This window comes from Tenebrio molitor, chromosome 3, assembly GCF_963966145.1.
Source record: "Tenebrio molitor chromosome 3, icTenMoli1.1, whole genome shotgun sequence".
Classification (NCBI taxonomy): domain Eukaryota; kingdom Metazoa; phylum Arthropoda; class Insecta; order Coleoptera; family Tenebrionidae; genus Tenebrio; species Tenebrio molitor.
In genome coordinates, this window is record NC_091048.1 from 24,983,905 (window position 1) to 25,007,463 (window position 23,559).

General features: G+C 39.7%; 1 protein-coding gene across 8 annotated transcripts in view; it reads right to left on the reverse strand.

Moving 5' to 3' along the window:
* The window catches only part of Rbp6 (RNA-binding protein 6), a 357,340-nt gene that overhangs the window by 188,953 nt on the left and 144,828 nt on the right, over positions 1-23,559 (reverse strand). For all 8 annotated transcript variants that reach the window (XM_069043038.1, XM_069043036.1, XM_069043041.1 and 5 more), the window contains exon 3: positions 21,803-21,884. In XM_069043038.1, coding sequence (XP_068899139.1) covers positions 21,803-21,884 — 82 coding nt within the window. The remainder of the gene's footprint in view (positions 1-21,802; positions 21,885-23,559) is intronic.

A 23,559-nucleotide genomic window follows, 5' to 3' on the forward strand; every position in this document is an offset into this window, starting at 1 on the left:
CTTTTTATTCCTCGAGAGTCCAATCGCCATTTTGAGAGCGTCTAATTTTTTATCTGCCACCTTTGTGTGCGTCTAAAGTGCCTCCTCTACCTTAATAAGAGTTTATGGCCTTCAAGGTTGACTTTGCCGGAACCGGACCTAAATAGGTAACCTGCACTGAAACTTTATAGTAAATCCGATCCTGTGAGTAATGGCGACCTTGCACCTCTTTGATATATCCTGTTTGAACCGGAAATAGCTAGTTCGGTGGGATTTCTCTTTTTTATGGCAACTTAAGGAATTTACGGTTGAGGGTCCGCTGCCAATAAAGTATTTTTCCTTTTCTTCCCTCTTCCCCCCGAAGCATCTTTTAGTGTTTGTGGTAGTTTTGCTTTCGTCGGTATTAACCTGTCATGGACGGAATAATATTTTAGGTCGGATGTGCGTGTGTGTGTGAGTCGGTGATTGCGACCCGGTCAGATAAAATATTGACAGGAGGCAGAAGAAAAAAAAATACTAATAAAAAAAGACATTTCATTACACGAAAAGTAGTTCGTAACGGTATAAAAAATGCGAACGCGATTCAAAAGCGATACGAGGGTAGCAATCGATGCCCGAAAACAAACAGAATAATCCGAAGTAGAAACTTTGGAAATTCGTTTTATATGAAAACTCCTTTCACGGTTGCGTCCGTTAAAACTCCCGACCGGCGGAATATGCAAAAAGATTTTTTCGGGGGGAGACCCGGATCGGCGCAGCGGATTAGGCCGGCGGGGCGGGGGCCTCAGTCGAAACCGCGCAATATTGCTCAAGCAAGCCGAAGGAAATTAAACTGAAATTGTAATATCGCAAAATCGTAGGAAGGAAATATGCATTAAGCTGATCAATACATCAGAGATATTAATGTGCTGCGCCTTCCCGCTTGATCCACTCCGATGCCACACCGCGAACCAATCAGTCGATGGATCGGCTCAGCCATTCGATAACCATCCCCTGCTGCACACAGACACACACATAAAAAAAAATCCATTGCACATTTCCCCGGCTAAGCCCCCCATCGATACCGGTCTAGACGCTCCGGACTATGAAAATTTCCGAACGAACGTTCTACTCGGCTACCCTCGAACCGGTGTGTATTTTCAAAGAGCCGTCCTTTAACACTAGATGTTAACGCAAATAAAACAGAAACGGAGAAACGTTCGCACGCTCATTCGTGGAAGCTGAGGAGTTAAAGCGACATCAAAGGGACTTCAAAAGCAATTTTTCCCTTCAGGTAAACAATTATTTTAAATACGTACACATTCCACGGGGGACCAATTTGTTTCATCTTTATCGAGTTGACGAGGACCATAAAAATTTAAGAAATCACATTACGAGCTCTGCAGGAACTGGGGGGAGGGCTGCTACAGCAGTCATCACACCAGCAAATGCATGTCCGGTTCATTCAAAAAAGCGACAACAAAAATGTGATTTTTTGTGTTGAAATGGATAAAATTGAAAGTAGTAGTAAAATGTCTCTATACAAAAAAAATGGGTCGTCCCAAGAAATCCTTGGAGGTGTGTGAAAATGCGCACAAAAATATTTCATCCGCTATGTACATTAGGTAAGTCACAGTGAAATTTATAAATAGGTAACGTGTATTGAAAAAAAAATGTGGTGTTGGGGTAGTAATATAAAATGCACCTAAAATTTTAATTTTTCATTTATCACATCAAATAAAGGTATAATCAAAATTTGAAGGATTTATCAACTAAAAAGACGACCTAGGTTTGTAAAAAAGAAAGAAAACCAAGGCCTGCTTGACCACAAATTTATTTGAACGCTCGTTACAAAACTGGTACGAGGTAGGTACAAAGAAAAGAATTTAAAAGCACAGCACAGCAAAAGTACATTGTCATCTTAAATGCATTAGTATCTTAAGAGTTCGTGGTGAGAAATAATACTGTAGGAATTTTCCTAGTCATTTAGTTTTATGATGAACCACTGTGTTGTAATAGTAGAAAATTATACGCCTACTGAAAACTAAAAATAAACTGCAGATCATTTCATCAAGCTCCTCTTTAAAGGAGACCGGAGTGAAAAAACTTTACGTTTCTCGTAAGACGAGGACCCACATTGAAACCCTAATTGACCAACTATAGGGACCAATTAGTCGTCTGCGACTCGTGCTTACTTACTAAAATTTTCTGAATTAATTCATACCGTTGCTATTAGCTATAGTCGGCGAGATGTTCACGTGATTTTCGGGGGATGATTTCCTATTGGTTAAACGGTGCTCGTTAAGGAGTATGCTACGGCTCAATGCACGCAGCCGAAATTTCCATCCATTCTTAAAGTAGTAAGATTTAAATTTCCCGCACAAAACTCAAATTTGCTGAGGCAGTGTAAATCAGGCTTTTCATGACGTCGCTACGAACTATCACGTGAACACCTTCACTGGTTCGCCGCGCAAACTATAGTTTTTCTATTATTAAACAAGATACAGTCGCGGACAAAAAAAAGTAGGACAATGTTTTTTCGCTAATGTAAATTTGCTTGCCCTTTCTGTGGTTACTATGAAAATATTTATTTATTATAGTAACCCCGGTTTACTCAACTCAATTTTGGCTAAATTTCTTAATAAGACTTGTCCTACTTTTTTTTTGTCCGCGACTGTAAGAATTTCACCAAAATCCTTCCACTCCTTTTATTTTTTAATAGGCATTTTTACTATGCGTAACTGAACGCCGATGTAAAAAAAATTAACCTGGCATATCGAACTCTTATTAAATTCTTACCATCTTAGTAGGCATATACATAATATATTATTAAAAATCGATTGTTCTTCCTTACGTAGGCTGAAAAGCTCTTTTATAAAACTCAACAATATATTTTCCATGCAAGACTATTCAAACAATTTTACCACTTCTACCAAAATATTACTCCCTTCATAAACATTCGCTTTCACTTCAATTTATTAAAAATTATTCTCTCCTCTTTAACAGCTTATTGACACTGATTCTGAGCTTTGGACATACATATCTCTTTTTCTCAGCTGGAGTTTATCCCATTGAAGGTTGTAAAGAGCCCTTTTCTTTTGTAGATTAGATTCTATACTTGGCGTGGCGAACCACAAGAGCAATCATAAGATAGTTCGTAGCGACGTCAGGAAAAGCCTGATTTACACTGCCGAGTATTGTGCGGGAAATTTAAATCTTTTCGTTACTGAAACCAAAATGTTTGATAAAAATGTTCTTATCACAATTCCCTAAGGAATGTAAATTATTTGTTAAAGAAAAAGCGAAAATATTTTTCGGTTCCTTGTACGTAAGATAAAACGAATCTGGACACCACAATGACAATTAAACTATTGACAAAATGACAAATTCGGTACAATTTAAAAAACAACACAAACCACACTATCTTTTTTCATTATCACTGTTGCGATAAATCATTTAAATGAAATTCGTGATGTGGACACTGATAAGTACAATTTCCATATTTGTGTCCTGGAAACATCAGTTCATGTTAATTCTTTAATAAGATACTTGAAAAGGTTGTCGACCCGATCCTAACTTGTCATAACGCACGTCCTTCTTTTGGAAGACGTGTCCGCTTCTAACACACCAATTATTTCGAATTTTGACCGAATCCATCACAAAATTGTCTCAATCCTGCATATCCAGAAAATCCTCAACTCCGGAAAACTGAAGAGACTCCCAAAACCACGCCAGCGCCCTGCGGCTGGCGCACCAATAATGAGTGTTTATGGCCGGGAATAAAAATTATCCGGTCCCCTCGGGGGACCACCGCGTAAGATATTGCCTTCGGGCCGGTTCCAACCTGAATCCAACTCTGACCGTTTCCCGGATCCGTCGTAAAATCAAAAACCGTGGCGCGTCACGGCCGGAATCCCAATCACGTGATCCCCACTCCTAACAAGCTCGCACTCCTCCGCTGCATTTCCTTGCATTGTCCTTTTTATTCGCATTCAATTTGCACCGGAGCGAGCTTTTTATTTCCCAGCTTGCTTCTAAATTGTGCGACGAGAATAATGCAACGCAATTTATTACATGTCGCGGATTTCGCAGGGTGCGGCGGCCATTTTAATAAAATCCGCGTCTCGCCCGGACCTTTCCGCACACACAAACCGCCAACGATTCCTGATTTTAATCAGACGCGATCGACGGAACTTCACCTCGCCTCATGAATATTTACAGCGGCCGCTTTGCTTTGTCGACTCCCAAAAACTATAGCGAAAACTATTTATTCATGGGCCCGGCGTAAAACCGGAGCTTTCGTCAAAATCAGATTGAATCCTAAGCTCCGTCTGCGGCTCCGGACGGGTTTTTAAAAGCGGTTTTATTCCTCCGGATAATTGCGACCAGCCGATTAGTTTCTTCGGGAGGAATTTTACAAGAGCAAACACCTGCAAATATAAATATTTGCACTCGGAAATCTGTTTGTTCGCCACACTCGAAGAATTACGCAAACGCAATTACCAAAAAAGAAATTTGCTCAGGCCGGTGTTGATAATTTTTAGATTAGATCCGGTGGCTCCGCACGAGCTGATCAATTTTTAAATTTTAATCACGGTAAAAATGACACACAACATGCATTGACTAAATTAACGGCGATGTAAACTAACGTTAATGTAGATCGCCTGATAATGTCATGTGTGCGTCTGAAACGTTCATTTACCACCGACAACGCACAACTTTGTCCTGAATCATTTTAATACGCAATTGATCCTCTTTTGAAGAACTGCCGACCACTTGCTGCAACCAATCTGGTAATGGCCCACGCGCTCCATTTTTCCAACCGTTTATTATCACTCCAATCCTGCCCCCTCACCATCCCCGAATATTTATATTTCGTTACGGTAAAAATAATGCGTGGGACATTTGTCACGGTAATTTGCCCGTTAAAAACCGCTGCTCAAAACCTAAATAAATTACGAGTCATGCACACTTGCCGCCATAACCGTTGTTCCAATAAAATTGATTCGATTTTTATGAGAGAAATATATTGCAGGGCGGCTGTAGGTAAGGGTGGTCAAAGCAAAAATTATTATAATAATCAAGGCAAAGTTGTGGGGAAAAAAACACAGAGCATAAAACGCCATATGATTCGATTTTTTGCAGTAAACATAATGGCGCCCCCACAAAAAAAAATATTAGCTTTTTACGGCAACAGTGAAAATTTTATTTCTTTATCCAATAGAAAATTTGCTTTTTACGGTTCTGACAACTATAAGGCCCGGATATGGGGTTTAATCTGAGGATGATGTGTCGACGCGTTAAAAAAGAGATTTGTTTAAGGATTCGACGTCCTCGTCCATAATTTGCTGTTTTACGATTCCCCTATTAGGAGGAAGTCCAAACTAGAGTAAAATAATCTTACAACAAAGACCTGTCTCTGTATTTCACAATTATCACGACTTGAAGTCGTCTTAAAGATAACACTTCGTGTAACGACCATTCACAAAAATGTGGAGTCGAGCGGGGCGTGGCTTCTCTTTGACGTTTCCGTCAGACACATAACCTCACTCTCATTACCAGTTTAAATCGTAGCACCGAGAAAATCAAGAAACATCATTATTACTCTAAAATGAACTGTAAAGAAAAGATTTGACGATTGACATCTACAAAGCACTAAAAATTTTTGAACGCTCTTTAGTAGTTAATTATGTTGGCAAATTATCTGTTAATCGCTGGAGTCTTTAGTCTTAGTCCTTGTTAGTGCAATATACAACAAACGAGTCTGCAGCTTATCTGAAAGTTTGCGATTCTGCAAAAACTTAATAAAAGTAAAATCGCGACTTGAAAATTTCTTAATACTCTACAGGGCTCGCTCAATTTATAGATAAGAATAGTTTCGCAAAGGAATTAGGAGAGTCGAAGTTGAAAAAGATTCCAGGATTAAAATAAAATTAATGGAGTTGGAACAGGTTAAACTATTAAATATGAAAAGTGTTTATTTGATGGTGCAATAAAGAGAAACATAAAAATGTTAAAGAATTCACAACTTTTGAAGTTTTGATATGAGCACCCGGATGTGCAATTTATCAAAGAAAATTGTATATTATGTTATTAGAAGCAAAAATGAAGTTTTATGTGCTGAGGATGGTAGTTTGGCTGCCGAATGAAGTGAGTATAAACAACGCTGTGAACAAAATCCGAAATTTCTTTTCATAATTAATCGTCTGTCAACCCCTTTTAATTTGGATAGATTTTGTAAGTATGTTTTGCAAATATGTATAAGTTTCTAGCTAGTATACTTTATCTGCCGCTCGTCAGCGGAGATAATGACAATGTAGTGACACTTTAGCATTATCAATCCAGCAGTAGAATGTTATATTTTACTGACGTTTGAAGAAAAATACTTCCTTGTAATGCTACAAGTGTAATTAAATATTAAAATACACAAAAAAATGTAGCTACCTTTGATCAATGCCTGTACGAAGTATAGATCTTTTCCGATCGTGAATACAGAGAAATTTTTAAAGTTAAAATTAATTTTCCGCTCTCTTCAGCAACTCGTTTTATTGTTTGTTATGCACTAAGTTTTCTTATAGGACAGTTAATTAACAAACTTCACAGTCGCACTAACGTTTGTAAATAAAAGAAACGTTGACGGGAGATCTGTTTTGCGCGACGAAATAGTTTTCATTTTGAAAAATTCATTTGGTTTTTTATTGTTGGCTGGGAGCTCTCTCGGTCTTGTCCTGTCCCAAAACGTAAAAAACGCGTCTCGGACCGAATCAATCGAACCCTACGGTAACGATTTTGCTATTCAAGAATCGAATCCAGGTGCATTGGATATTCGCGTAACGTCTAAACGTCCAGAGAGTCGTGTCGGAGTGACTCGATTTACAAAATTGAGAACATTCTTAGGAAAATATGCGACGCTTCCACCCCAATATGAAAAATAAACGGTACTAAATAGATCTGCGAGATGGGCAGAAGAGCCAGACCGGATCGGACGGTCCTATTGAACGAATCCTTCCAGGGGAGAAAAAAAACGTTGATAGTTTCGGGAGGAGATATCGCACGGGAGGCAACATCCATTTCCGGTGGCGCGGCAATACACGCCACGAAATATTATCGTTTTAATCCACTCGAGGATATGTAACAATCCGTTGACTCCTTTGAGAGGCGAGCGATACACCAGCACGATCAAAGACGGCGGCGGTAGCCGGCTCAATCGGATCTAAATCCATGGACGCATTAAACCCGATAGCTCGGAACACAAGAAGATATCCTCACCTGCGAGGAAGAGCAAGTTTAGCAAATGATTTAATTATCGGGGCCAGAGAGGTCGCCCAGAATCGATACAAAGGGAAGGATTTTAAGAAGGTTCTCCAGGTGGACGGCGAAGCAGAAAGGACCAAATGTAGGTGCAGAGCCAGAGGAAGATCAATCAATAATCTGCATTTATTGTGAAATTGCAAATAAACTAAAACAAAGTGGCAATTAGAAATTTTTTAGAGAATGTCTAAAAAATGAAAAGTAATAAAATCACGATCGGTTTATTTATTTATCAAGCTGTTTTTGCTAGAACCAGTAAACCACTTGAAACAAAAAAAAATATATGGGAATCAGAGCGGAAAGGATATGAAAAATAAAAAATATGACAAGATGGAGTAGTTGAACAAGAAAAAAATAAATTGAAATACTTTTCAAAGAATGAATAAAGAGTAATACGTAGTAATGAAAAAAAAGGTTGTAAAGGATACATGCTCTAAAGGAAAAGAAAATTCAAAAGAAAATGCAATTAAAATGTCATAAAATAACAAAAAATGAATGTCCCTAAAATATAACCCTTCTTACGTATTTGTTAAATTCTCGTAATATACATAGTTATTTTCATATGAGTAGCGCTGTCAGACCACTTTTCAGGTATGAGGCCGAAATTTGAAGCACGAGGCGTTAGCCAAGTGCTGCAAAACAGGCCGAATACCTGAAAACTGACAGCGCACGAATATTGAATAACATTTTTCGTGTTCGTTTAGGCAAAGTCTTAAAAAACATTAATTTATTGTAAATTTTGAGGTTATCTTTGACAGATGTCAAGTTAGGTATATAACCGGGAACGGGAAAGTTTATATATTTAGTTATATACTTTCCCGGTTATATATCCCAGGAAAAGAACACGAAAAAATATATTCGTTCCGGAAGAAAATTTTAAAACCCGACTGGTACTTTGAAAAGCATTTTCCCACCGAAATAAAAACCATAAATTTCCCTCCTGGCTGAGAAACTCCCTGTACGCCGTTACCCCAAAACGTCCTTTGCAAAATGTAAAATGATTACGACATCGATCTCGAGGCGTCCGTGTTTTCTTAACAACCCGACTCGTTTATTGAGTCCTTCCGCAGCCATCACCAGTAAAAATTCTCCCCGAAACGCACACAAAAAACTGTATAATGAAAGATGAAATAAAAATAAACCACGAAAGTGGGCAAATAGAGTGGGGGTTTTATGAAATTATCTTTGTTCCCTTAATAGAATTTCGTACTCGGGCGAAAAGTTTCATTCCAAATTGATTTTAAACAAACGTCGAGTTATCGGAGGGGGACGAAATATCGGGGGATATTGTACAGTTTTTCTTTGTTTGGCATTCCGGATCGACAACCCGAAGGCCCCGAAATCTACTCCGGGTTCACCTGGAATGCGGCCCGGATTTGTCAAAGTCAAAAATTTGACGATGGATTTTGGGGTGCAACGGGAGCGGCTGTTTTTACTCATCCCCTCGGATGTTCGCGGGGTAAAACTGTAGCGCGTAATCGCCATATTAAATTACGGCAACGTAAGCATATCGAACAAATGCAATTACCGAACGGCTTTGATACAAAATGGATAAAGTAATTCTGTTATAATGTATACACACGCTGTCAATCAATAATTATAATTCAGAAAATGAAAAGTCGACCGCCCCGGAATAATTTATCACAAGTTTGTTTATTAAATTTTTCCGGGTTCCGGGCGGAGCGAGGGATTTTTTGTCGAATGTTAATTTCGTTTTAACCCTCGACTTCGTGAAATATGTAACGGTCTCATCAAACGCGCAAAAACAAATCAATCAGTGATATAGTTTATCGACGAAAAAAAAAATACACAAGAAAAAGCGTAAAAGTTGTTCCATCAATCAGTATCGCTTTTTAAACGGGACGCGGAAAAAGCGCCGAGCTTGCCCGGAACGATCGGTCAATCAGTGAAATTCACCGGATCATTCCGAAGGGGGGAAAATTAGCTAAGATTAAGTGCGGTGACCACATGATAAATTGGGAAGTGCAGGTGATAATCCCGGAGAGGTCTGGAGGTGGTGGCACGGACACTCCTCCGGACCATTAGGGCTAATCCAATCCACTATGGCATAATTCATCCGCGAGGTAATCAATCAATCAATGCGCCTCGCTATCGTCTTGACAACATAAATCCGATTTCCCCTCCGGCTGCGCCCTCGCGCTCGCCAGAAGAGACAAACCCAACAACCACACCGAGGAAGGCGGTGATTAATAAATTACCAGGCCCAACACTAAAAGCGGCTCAAGGATGAGCAGCCCCGGAAATAAAATACAAAATAAATTCAAAATTAGTCAAATTACAAATATCAGTTTCTGTGAAGACTTCCTGGCGTCGAGGAGCCCAGAAACCCTTTTTCTAAATCAACTAAATATTTTCATTGGTTATTTAAGACAAGCTTAAAACATGTTTTACCCAAAAATCGCAAAATGCAACTAAAGGGGAACCAGTTTATTATTGTCATAGTTCTTATTTTGAAATAAAAAAAAAAATCTAAGCTATAAGACGTGGAACATGATTTATACCGTGTGTCCCAAGAAACAGTGATCAAAAGTTTGGAAAAAAATTATAAAAATCATATTTTATATCCCCTGCGAACGATTTTAGCGTGATGCGAACGATTTTAGCGTGTCGCATGAAACTAATTCACTGCCGGGGAATAAAATGTATAGTTTTCACTTCAAAAAATAAGAGTGTTAAGCGCAACTTTTCATTTCTCCATTTTCTGAGTCCATTTGCGGCAAAATCTGTCCGAACAAGGTCAAAAACGTCTGTTGGCTCTCGCCTCGCTTCCGGACCATCCGGATCGTGTTCATGTCTCGATGGCTATAATTGTGGTGAACTTGTGGGAAATAGAGTCCGATTAGGATTTCAGGAGTGAAAACGAGCGAACGGAAAGAACTGCAAAGTGCAAAGTCTATTGACCCAGATGGTGGGAAACGGTCGTGAAGAAGTGAAGCGTCGTTCGGTAGGTGGTCTCCAGACGGTAGTTTGATATAATGAACCTCGTACCTAGCACACAAACACGTGATGCCTCATCCGGACCTAGGAGGAACGCACCACGTCCGAAAGAAACCGACATTCGAATGCAGTCATGAATTTAATAATAAATCTCTGTGTTTTAAAACCGGAGTCACGCTACGGAGTTAGCGAAATTTCCATACCGCATGCCATCAACTCCGTCGATTTTATTTATTGGAATTTTTATTACAAAGTCCGACAATAAAGCCGGGCAGTTAAAAATGTGCATAAAAGTTATGATTGGGTGCGCTCGGGTCGCGATCTAGGACAGGTGATTAGGTTCCAGCGCCCCGGAAACTGTAATGGGGTGCGGCTCCATCTTGTTACATCCGCGCGCGGAACAGATAAAAAGCAATAAACAGACGGATTAAAACGGACATTTTCTATTAAAAATTTAAAATAGTGGTGGACTGGGAAATGCATGCATAATGGAGAGCCGTTTTGTACGTGGAGGCGGCGAGCGGAGGCGGCGCCGCCGACTTATTTAACGGCGCTCGCCCCGAATTGGTCAGCTTTTTTCCTAGGTAAATTAGGTGTCATCCAGTCGGAAAAATACGTCGCATGTATTATTTAAGAACCAGAATGGCGAAACTGATTGAATAAACCCGTCACATTACGTAAATTTCCAAAGTAAAGATTCATAAAAGAGCAAGTCAGACGGGAAAATAAACGAATCTTCGACGTATATGATTACAATATATAATGGGTGGTGGCGTTTCGGTCCCCCTCCCGCAAATCCACACACGTGTAATTTGTACTTAATCAGAAAAGAATACATTAAAATGTCATTAGTGCGGGGTTTTACGAGCCGAGATTGTGGATTCGTGATACAAGAAGGCGGTTTTTATTCCGACCGGAAACTGTTTGCCGACTTCCGTTGTTTTCTTATTGCAGCTTACTTCATAACTCACAGTCAACTTTCTTATTGATTAATAACGACATATTTACATCGCTGAAATGTTCCATCATTTTATATTAAACTGGATTTCAGTTTCTGGAGAAACACGATTTATCAACGAAGGGAAGAGCCGTTCCTCTTCGATTTGTTTGTCTACGAAGGCTTCTATCATCTGAATCCGTAGTGATAGCGAGCAGAGGGAAGCGCAGAAATTACAATTTTCCTCCCCGAAAAAACAACACGAAGCTACGACCACACCTAATAAATAAATAACGCAACATGGATGGAAAACACCAGCACTTGGTGGAATCGTCAATGTGAAAAACTTTCCAGATATAAACTCCCGGATATTTCCCGAGAATTTCATAAAATTCAACGTTACATAGATTTTTCATTATTCGGAATTGTCCCCTAAACCCTTGGCCAATTGAAACTTTCAAAACAAGACTTTGTATTTTTCCTAATCGTCTCGTAAGCTCGGATGTCTAATATCTACGTTCGTTTATTCGTTCTGGCGACCATTTTTCGGCTTACTTTATTGTTATACGAATGGAAATCTATGGAAGCGAGCGAGGACTCACCCCTAAAACGAACAAACGAATTCGGCTAAATAAATCTGCAAGGAAAATACCGACCGGAGTGAGTGAAAACATTCGCGGCGACGATTATTCGCCGAGGGTCACACGAAACGTTGGGGTCATTGTCGGAGGAACAAGACGCCGCAACACTGCACATCTACCAGCGATTACTATCATTAATCTAGCTCCAAGTAACAAAATTTCGTCTATTAATTATATTACAAAAAGGTTTTTCGTGACTTTCGAATGGACGACGGGCAGAGTACGAATTAGTGTTTAAATTTCAACTATCGAATGGTGGAAATTACAAAAGAGCTGGTTTTTCAACAATGGGAGATTTTTTTGAAATCGTAAAAAATTATCATTCATTTGTACATCCCTTTAGCGCATTGACGCAGGAATGCGTTGTAAATAATATCGAGATAATATGCGATATTGTGGTTGGACTTCTTTTAGTTCATTTAACACTTTTCTTTATTTTAGGGAGAAGAAAATAAAACAATAATTGTCATTAATTCGGAAAGTTTGTAAAATACACTCTGACTATTGATACAATACACTATAATAAAAGCAAAATTTGTAATTGAGTCAGCCTTGGAAGTCTTCATGATCGAACTGGTACGACAACTGTCAAATAGAAAAGCAAAAGAAAAAATGGAAGAGGTTGCCATTTTTAAGTTTGCTTTATTGTCAAAAATATGTCAATTGAAAGAAAAAACTAGGAGGGCATTTATTTTGTTATAAATGGTAACAATATGTAATGCGTTAACTACAGCCAGAAAGCACTTATGCCAAAAAGTAAGGTTATGAAATTGTTTATTGACGTTTCATGTAAACATGTGTGCAGCAGTAATTCATGTACAACGAAATATCTGCCAAGAATCTGTCGACAAACTTAAATTAACGTCAAAAAGTGCGTTGTAAACGTTGTGGTTTTAAGGTATATGTACGAAACATTAAATACATAAAATTTTTAGCAACTAACAACATTGTGCTAAAGTCTTCAAATGACGTACTTTAGATGCCACAATTAAGCATGTCAATTGGAAAAGACATGCGACTTCATTTCCAAGGCTGACTCGATTACAAATTCTCTTGATCACAAGATATGAATCAAGTTACGAAATTGTTTCATTTTTTCACAATTAATTATTGTTTGAACTATATGATGAAAAATATCGGGTGTTCATTTAAATTTAACCTCAAAGTAGGCACTGGAAAGTCGGTTGTGAACGCACCATGGATTAGCTATTTAAATCTAACCTAACTTTTTGCGTTGTTTGTGTTTTTACTCTGCAGTGGTGCGTTCACAATCGACTCTTCAACGTCAACTTTGAGGATAAATTTAAGTGAACATCCGAGATTTTTGCCCGTAACAACCCAAAATTTAGTCGCAGATTAGCTCATCGTTAACATTGTTAACACTGTTATCACTTTTTGTCAATTTTACCAAATGTTACGTTTTACATTATTTCACACCAAGAGCACTAATCATTCTGTAACACTGTCGTGTTATGTCTGAACTTAACCGTATTTAGATAACCGCCATTAGTATTATAAATTTGACATTTATTAACATCATTTTCGATCTCAAAACTGTGAAGACATAGAATACAATAGATAAATGGGTTTGCAACTGTTGAGCAGAAAATTAAGTAAGGTTTTAACAATTGCTGTAAGCATGAAAAAGGACATTTCAAAAAAAAATCCTAATGAACTGAAACAAGAATAATTCAAACTAAAATAATGGAAATTGACAACCGAAGTACATACATAGTTATTTATGCAACAAGTACAGAAAGTAGTACTTTCTTCACGAACGGGTACCTTCACCGTACGAGTTGTAGACGAGTGCGGCAATCCCATGAGTGATAAAATGACAGTTTATGAATGAGTTCCGTACAATATTCTTTCTCCAACTGTCTGCAGTTATAAAAGCCAAAAGCAATCAACATCGCGACACAAATGTACAATTTGACGGTTTTAAAACCAAGATCGCAAGACAACTTAAATTGTTTTCAAAGCACTCTCATGGTTCGGCTATTTTAATGCACCTATTTGCATAAAGCCAGAGTGAAATACGCTACAACACTTTCTTAGCGCTTTTTACTTTTTTCGATCATTGCCATAAACAGATGTTTTAGTGTAATTGAAAAATACAGCAAATTTTTTTTATCAGTCGTAAAGAAAGATTTTTAATTTTAATGAATTTGTTGTTACATAGTATGTAATTTGTTAATAATTTCTTGACCGACCAATTACCTCCAAAAAATATTCTTTCTCGAGCTTCTAAGATCAACGTTGGAAAACACGTAAACTCTCCGTCTCCCCTTTTTGACATCTCACAAAATTTACTTTGCGCGTCTTTAATCGCGGTCTTCTCTCGTCGGAAACCCTCGAGTCACCTTCGCCAGGAAGCCCCCTGCTCCGCATGCAAGCATAATTTCCGTTGCGTTGGTATCTCGAGCGGTCGTGCCAACTGTGTCACGAGTTTTACATTTGTGAAAACGCAATAAAAACTTGTCGGCGAGTAGTTTGGGGCATTTTAAAGTTTCGTTGACGCGAACGGGACACAATGCGCTCCGCTAAACTCGAGATAAATAATTCATAAATAAAATTTGGAATCTCATTCTTCGACGAAAGTTACGTATCTACAGTTGAATCCAATTTCTGGAATAGAAGTGAAGAAGAGAGCGGCGCGCGTGTGCGTCTTGCCGGGTGCAGCGGCGCTGGCGGGGGCGGCTCCGGTCACATATAACAATATTAAAGTTTGAAAGGTCGATGGGGGCCTTGTCAAGAGCGATGACGGGCGGCGGGCAGGGGACGGACACACCAAGACGACAGAAGACAAGCCTGCAATAACAGCCTACTCCATATGTAACGCTCATGTATATTCACGGGGAGAACAAAGCCCCGAGTAAACAATGATAGCGAACGCGCGTCTCAGACGGCGCTATCTGGAGGACCCAGCGAGAACATTACCATAATCGGATAAAGCTCTCGCAATCATTATGGAGGCGATTAGGACGCGACAAGATACCCGCCACAATGGTCATTGTGCCTGCAGATGACTGCCCCCGGTCGACGATTAAAAATTTCGATAATTGCCGGACAATTACCGGGGGCGGCTCAGTCCGAACAATTCCACGTTCCAAACAAACAACGAAAAACGGAAGACCACAAGCGGGGCCCTGCGGAACACCATAACCTGTCCTGACAGGTGAGAGTAAGATGTTACGGCTAAGCCTGTCAAAACCTGCGAGAAGTCGGTCTAGACCACGTCAAAGCCGCCAGATCGAGTGAGGGAGCTTTGGTTTGTTGTTATTAAAAACAGTTCCTACAATCAATGTCAGACGAATTATTTCCGACGTGTAAAGAAGGTGAAAAGTACGTCGACGCAGGTGTGTTTCGTTAACCGTGAAATGGCAGTGTCGGCTTCGACGACGACCAAGACAGGGCAAAGTAAATATAGTACGAGGCTCACTGATGTGTGGACAGGAATACCGGAGCTCGCCTTCGGTCAAAGCAGAAATTAAACTGGAGTGTGCGAGTTATTGCGTTCCGACGGACGCCTTCGCCAAATCAGCAAGAGAACGCGGTGACCCCACGATTTTTTCAAAAAATATAGTTTCCTGTTGTTTTGAGAAGGCAATGGCAATGCAAGGTGACAAACAAGCATGTCTAGAAAACATCCAACACAGATAATTAAAAGTGTTTACTTTTAATTCCTTAATTGTTGTTGTTGGACGGATTGTGAAGGAGCACGGGTGATACAATACAGAAAACGGTTGCACAATACAACAACAACAAATGTACGAGTATGTTCTGAGCAGTAGTTGTTATGTAAATTAATTATCCGCAAACCGCTGCATTGGTGGGACCAACGCCATCATGTATGAGACTAAATGATACAGCTGATCAATGATGTAAACAAATAGACTGCATGCAGCATAATACGATACTTTCACTGTAGTGTCCTCGACACTGATAAAATATGACATAAATATTTTTTATAAAAAGTAAGGGTGAGTGTGATCTGTGGACAACCCCATTGGCGTCCAACACAGACAGGAAAAATTTTAAAAACAACATCGTATGATTGTCGAATTATCTAAATTTATTATATTTACGTCGAATTTTTAAATGCAATCTATTCGGAATATCTAATTTATTTTTTTTGTGAGTGACCTCATTCCTTATAAGGAACCATACAGCTGTTCCAAACAAAGAAATCATTGCCATAGACATTGTTCCATCTGTGCTGTAACTCCATAGATGCATTATTGTGGTGATAAGAGAGCCAAAGGATAGTCAGTTGAATTGCTTGCACTGCTTGCAGTAAATGGCCTCATGTAGAGTTTTCAGCAGCTACTTTATACTTTTGGCTTCCACAATTGAAGTTTTTGTTAACACACTGAATGTTCCATAACAAGAGCTTTTTTTGAAAAGTTGTGTTTTTCTGTTTTCTCATGTTTAACTAAAAATTAGGAAATCTACTCTACTCATTAGTCATTAGGAAATACTTTCACTAAATTCTAAAACATCATTTTTTGGAGTAGAAATCTATGCCCTGCATTGATTGATCAATTTTGACATTTTAATTGACTCCACGGTTACTTCTGATGCATAAGAAGTTGCAATACCGAGAGAGATTTCCTCAGAACACGACCCTATTCCGAGGAATGTAATAAATAAGCAAGTGGCTTCCAGAAGGCCACAAAAACAGAAAAGTACAGCGATCATGGCTACTGATAAATAAATTAACATTGCAAAACCGGTCGATTAATATATTAAACAAAAAACTTCACTTGATATGTAACTCAACGACTTGTTTTTACTGCTAATTAAATTTCCAACTTTTCTTCTTTTCCAAATTTTCAATCCTCCCGATCACTAAAAAATTAAGTACGATGCGACGAGAAAATAAAAGTCAGGTCGTAGATTGACTCACGAAGCTATTAACAACTATCGATTGTCAAAACGGATTGTTAAGCTACTCGATATTAATAATCTTGAATAATTTGTACTGTAGCAAGACTCGTTTTAGTTCATTTGATTTTCCTTAGAAAGGACAAAAACAAAACAAAAATTTTCAACAGTTCAGAATAGTTATTTAATAAACTAGTTTGTTAATGAAGGCGATTAATAATCGAAACTGTTTAAAGCACGAACGAGTGTAGCGAGTTAGTGCCTTTAATAGTTGAGATTATTAATCGCCCATTACCAAACGAGCTGATTACAAATTTTTTTCGTTTACGGCAAAACTTTTTTTTTGTGACAAAATATCAAATTAAAGCCAAATCAAAACCAATTACATCTTTTTCGATAAAGATGAGAGCTTATAAAATACCTTCATCCTTTTTTTTGTCCTCAGGGTAGGCCATTTTTAAATTTTTCAACAGTTTCTATTCACTTTTCTGCAAAGAGTGTCAGAACACGTCAACTCCATTCACATTCAATTTCACGTAAAAATCACGATTGCTACGGAAACCTAGTTACCTTTGAAAAATATGACATGCGAATTATAACCAAAAATATTGGTTTTTGAAAAAGTTAATTTGTAATTGTGCAGTTATGAAGCTATAAAATATAGAAAACCCTGCTGCAGTGTTGGTAAGTGCAAACAATGCATGTTCGAGGTTGTTTATACATCAAAATATCATTAAAAGGTCAAAATCGCAAAAATCGTTGATTAATGAAAAATTGTGTATTAATGAGGTCCATTAATACACTATATTTTAGACAAAATAATTCATTAATATGGAAATTAACAAGCCAAGCGGTCAACGAAAAAATATTTTAAAAACTTTTTGATTTCCACTGATGATGAACATGAAAATGCTGTTCTGAATAATTGTCATTACTCATAACAATGGAGAGTCAAGTCGCAGATTATCTTATACGTTTAGAATTGTCAAAATAAAACTGAACAGACACAAACGCTGTGCCAAAATCAAAAAACCATTGTGGTGCAAATAACACACATTTTTCATGACATTTCCTATTACTTATCACAATGACAGATAAGTCATTTGCACCACAATGGTTTTTTGATTTTGGCACAGCGTATAAAGTCCTTTTTTTAAACAATTGTCAAAGGGTTGTGATGAGCCACTAGTTATTTGATGGTTATTAGGTTGGCAACGTAAAATGTCAATTGTATGTCAGCCATTTTGATGTGAAGGCGCTTGCGCTACTGAACCCCCAATTTCATACTTTTAAAGTTAAAATAAAAAAACACAACGAGAAAAGTTAACTATGATTAGATTATGTGAAGCAATGCATGCGGAAAAACCGACCATGCTAAAGAAAGAAATTAGAAGCACATTACACCTGAAAGTTTTCTGACATTTGAAAATTACTGACATAACCTCAAACCTGATCGAGAGAGATTTTACGATAGAGGTGTTTCGAAACGTTAGGTACCCTCTGGTCTTTAGAACCAAAAACCTTCATTTGCTAAATTTCATTTTCGATCACTAAAAAATTGATGATGCTTCGACGCTTTAAATTTGATCGTGCCAAAAGTCACCTTGTCTGTTTGTGGTTTTTCGTTGCAACCCCCAAATAAAATATAAACTGTCCGGTATTAAAAGTTTCATCGTATACGGGAGAGCTAGACCAACAGATTCGCTGTACAGGGTTAACGTGTACGAATAATCCGGTATATGCGAAGAATGTCAATCCTGCAGCAATCCCTTGCATTCAGAAGTAATCCTGCATTTCCCATCACGCACTATTGTCATCGCGGAATCCGGTCGTGCGACGGAATAATCCGGTGGTAAAGTGCAGATCCGGGGCGCATTCGATTTCTGAAACCGATGACTTATCAATCAAACCAACGATGGGAGCGTTTCGAGTGACGTCCGCGTGTCAGGATTAAGTGTATGTGCATTGCGGTGGTATTAATAATTCGAATGAAATTCCGAGGATTCTCCGGTTTTATGTTATAGGGGTCGGCCGTGTAATAACCCATCATCCACGTGTAGGCCACGCACATCCGCACTATACACACGAACCCGTGGAGAGCATAAGCCCAAGTAATTACGTAGTGTTATTGCTTGTGGCCAGATTCCTAGTGCAACATTACCTAGTGTTCATATTTCCACGACACCTGCGGCGGACCTCGACTCCGCTCTCGAGTCCCTTTCTATATTAAAGTCTGAGAGTACACCGGCACGATCCGACTATTTACTCAGTGCCGGGCCAGAGGACGAAGAATACAAATATTGAAGATATTACGGCACGTTTCGAGCACATATAAATGTTTAGCTCTCAAGACGCAGATTTGTTGCCGCAGCCATCATCAGAAATGATGAACCAGACAAAAGACCACTTTACACCGGCGGACCGCAAATGCGTGCAAACGCAATTATTACCCGCAAACACGCTTGTTTACACCGACCCGGAATTTTACACTCGCCGGAAAATTACCCGCCAAACTTACCATCGACGCTCCGGATGCTAATTGCAAGATCGCGCAAAAACCAGATCGATCCGGGGGACGTCAAAAATGTGTCGGTTTCAGCTGCTCGCTCGTAAATTCGCACAAGTCCGTACAAGTATTATCAAACTATTCTGTATCTGTTGTTTGCCAACCTCTGACCTGATTAATTGGGAAGCCCGAGCTGGAGCAGATTTGTTTTGACATTTCTAATCCTTCTGCTTATAACGGCAGCTCCGGTTCGCCCCCAGTTATTTATCGACGGTTTCGGTCTTGTGATTCACCGGCTTGACAAATGTTGCGAATATTTTTCCCGATGAACGAGCCGTTTTTCCCTCCCGGTCCGGCCAAGACTAATTAAAAAATTGTTGCGAATTTTTCAGACCGCGAATTGGGGCGAGGCCGCAAAAACAGCACCAGCTTTCGAGGACGATTCTTCCAAAGACCCAAAATACCACAAACAATTATCACTCACGAGTCTCATTATAAAGCGTTTATTAAATAGAATATCAGCCTAGAAAGAATTTCGTTGAAATATTTTTGCTTGTCTCTCACCTTCAGTTATTGCAAGACTGTCTCCCCTTTGGTATTTAATCCGAGGGGGCAGACTCACCGGCCCTGACCCCTTTCGAGCCGGGCGCTGCCCCGGCCTGCGTTAGGAAGGAATCAACAATACGATGGTCTCCGTGGAGCTTCAGAAATCGTGCAAAGCCCTCCCATCCTGCCTGGCAATTACTTCCTAAGCAATCCGTTAAATTGGCGGTGCAATGGAGTCGTTACACGGAGAGTTCCGGCATTGAATGGCCTCGCGATCGGACTTCACGAACAAAGTTAATATAAATCGGACCCAGTATGTAGCGGACTTTGATGGAACGGTCCAATTTTAAAAGGGCTCTCCGACACGCTACAATAACACGTCCGAAAAGGGAAAAAGAGAACGAGAACGCAATCAGGACTCGTTAATCGCTACCTGCCGTTTTCGTTACATCTCAAAAACGCAATTGCAGTTAATCTCGTCGTTTCCGGTTCTAAAACTGCACAGTGGCGACTTGCGCAAGTCGAGATAAATAATTAAGCGAGCGCTGTGCGAAATATGAAATGCACAGTTGCGGTGCATTTTAAAGGTAATGAATGCACGCGGAGCGGACATTAAATGGTGTAATAAATTCGCGAAATTGCCTCATCGATGTATAACTCGTTTTCAAATGATCTGGTCCGATTTTATTCGACCACAATTATTTTTGGATAACACTAAACCGAAATGGTGAATCGAAAACCGGGCCGTAAAGACACAAAATTGCGGAAATTTATCGGCGCGATATATTCATTATTACCCGCAAAATGATTATCTCTTCTGCTATAAAGCCCCCAATCCCATTTCATTTATAACCAAGACAACAAGCGCTGGACGAAGAGCCGGAGATGGACCGACCGCCGATTCGCTAAATGTGTCGTTAAACGAGCCTTCGACCTCGCGTGATTAACCGAAACAACAAACACGAACGGTTCCTTACGCGAAGATTTCGCCCAAGATATACGCTCCTCTCGGAGAAATGAAATTAACGTCTGGAGGATCAAACGTGCCCGGAATTTGAGTCGGGCGGGTCTGGCGACAAAAAAAATTCTCGAAGAAGAGGGTCTGGTGCGAGGCGCACTTGTGTAAAACACATTACTGCGTGCGGAACTTTCGAATAAGTTTTGCAAGTCGACCATAAATTTGATAGTTGCAGTTTAATACAATAAAACAGTCCAGCGGAGCACGAGAACGGCGACTCGAGTCGAAAGCCCACGCTTAAAAGCTCGTATGCTAAGGCATGCTGCACTCTAATCCTGGTGAAAACATCGAAAATCCTCAGACTCGTCTGTCATTAAGGGACTAACTGCGTTCTTTCTCGGCGACGCTACTGCTAGTCAAAGACACACAACTACAAATTAGACAGCTAGAGCTAGAGTCGCTAACATCTAAAATGAGCACTGCACAGGTTTCTAAACATCAAAGTGATTTATTGTGAGACCATTGCAGGATGCGGCTTATAAATAGCTGTTCTGTCCGATTGGTGGTCGCTCTATCGGCCCGTGGTGAAGTGTAGTTACTTACGACTAGAGTCGGGGAGGTCTAGTACTACAACTATTGCATCTAAACGTCGAGATGTGTGTGAGAGAGTTGGAGAGTGTGAAGCGTGTCGAGATCATTGCAGATGGTGCTCGCTGTGGACCTACCCGGTTCGTTATTGAGGCTTTAGCGCGTGTAGAGCCCTCGAAAGGACTTTTTCTGTTAAGTGTTAAGCTATAAGTAATTAATGAAATCTCGTGAGTAAACTTCATTGAAGTTGGAAAAGTTTGCGGGTCGGGTCCCGGCCTGCTCTCTAATACAAGTCCGAATCTATTAAAGGGGCGATACGTCAAAAGGATGGATAGAGTTTTGGGGAGTATCAGGCATCATCACATCAAGGAAACTAACTGAACAACCCAGTTTATCCTGAACCACATCACTGACTTAAGTTAATTCATCTCCTGGAAACTTGGCCGGAGCGAGTGAGCCGAAGTTCAGCTTAGTTTGCTTGACTGTATGCGATTTGTTTGAAGGGAACTTACCTCGACCGCCGGGTGGCAGGATCTTTCATTACCATTACTTCTGTTATGTCGCCGTATTTACTAAAGTATTCTCTTAGGCTTTCTGAAACAAAAACGAACACAGTTAGACACGAACTTTTACTCAAATATTTTCAGATACAACTCCCGAAAATAATATTTAACAAACATTCTTAAATATCCGTGCCCTACATAAATATAAATGACACAAAAAATCATCGAGCACTCATAAGATTTCCGCACTCGGCTACGGCTCATGAAAAAAGTAGAGATGTTGGATTTTCTCATGGGTTATGAGTCATAGGTAGGCGCTGAACCGATTTTTCACTGGTTTATCGTTCCGCCTTCGCGCAGATATTTCCAAGGTCACAGCCCATGAGACAATCCGACAAACACCTATACTATCCAAATCTAGCATACCCGGAAAAAATATTGTTCCCTCTGCTTAACGGCGCATTAGAATGACGAAAAGAAGTTCCTCTCCATTTTTTATTAATTAATTTTTTGCGGTACATCCTTAAACTAGGATTATTTCCGATTGGCTCCCAGCCACGATACATGTCCGTCATTAGTTTGTGCAACAATTATAGGTTAATTGATTTGTTCTCTTTTGTAAAACATGTCGATGTCTTTATCAGCTAATTACATCGTGCCGAGAAGGACACCACTCTTGCGCAAGCCACTTACAAACCCATTAATTACCAGCGCCGGTTCGCTTTGCAGGACATGAAAGACATTTTTGTCACTTTCCGCGCGACCACGAACGACTCTCTTCGTTACGGTGGCGCTTGCCAAAATCCGAATTTCTATTCCCCGGGTCATCAAAAGAATAATTTCTGTTCCGGTGGATTTAAACTTATTATCCTTGCGACGTACAAAGACCACTGTGTTTCTAAAGCCGTCTGACCTAAATCAATCCTGGACGACGGAATAAATTCAAAATAGAAGCAGTGATGACATCTCGACAAACAAAAATTTCAACAGTCGCACGCAAAAAGCCACAGATCTATTAATTATCCTCGGAACGGACGTCAGAGTAATTTTACTCTGTCGCCTCATTTATTCCCAAAAAAGCTCATTTTTAATCAATTGCATTGTCGGCATGTTCTCTGGTGCTCCAACGGACTGCGATACACTTACTGTACTAACTATTATTGCCTGCTTAACATAGCACATAACAGGAGGTGGAATTATCCCCCACAGAACGGCCAACGTGTAGCAGATACTAGATAATCTGTTTTAGTAAATGGCTGGAATTGCTCAAATAAATAACATCATAATATTGTAACCAAAGCGTTGGAGTTTACGGTTTGCAACTGCTAAACTACCCCCTTTGCAGCCAAAGTGGAATCGTGAATGTTGCATCAGGTGTGCAATTCCTGACGCGTTCACCTGGGTAATAATCAATAATGCATCATCTCTCGGCAAATTTTGTGAAACTTTAATTCTTGCGGTCTGAGAAAAAAAAGGAGTGACTCTGGAAGTGACGCACAGTTGACTGTTCCTCGCTCGCTCGGCCCGAACTTACTCGAATGAGCCTTTCACCTCGGAGCGTGTGACGTGACGGCGTGATGGCGTTGAAACCTAATCACTGCCTGGGAATAGTAATGAGGTGCGCCTAAAGAAGTTTTTACTTGAAAAATACAAAAATAATTTGCTCTTCAAACGTCGATCCGAGCCGGTGCCAACACTCACAAAATCACATTTTAATTATGCTAATTTCGCAGTGGCGACTCGTTCCGTACGTGATCGCAATACCA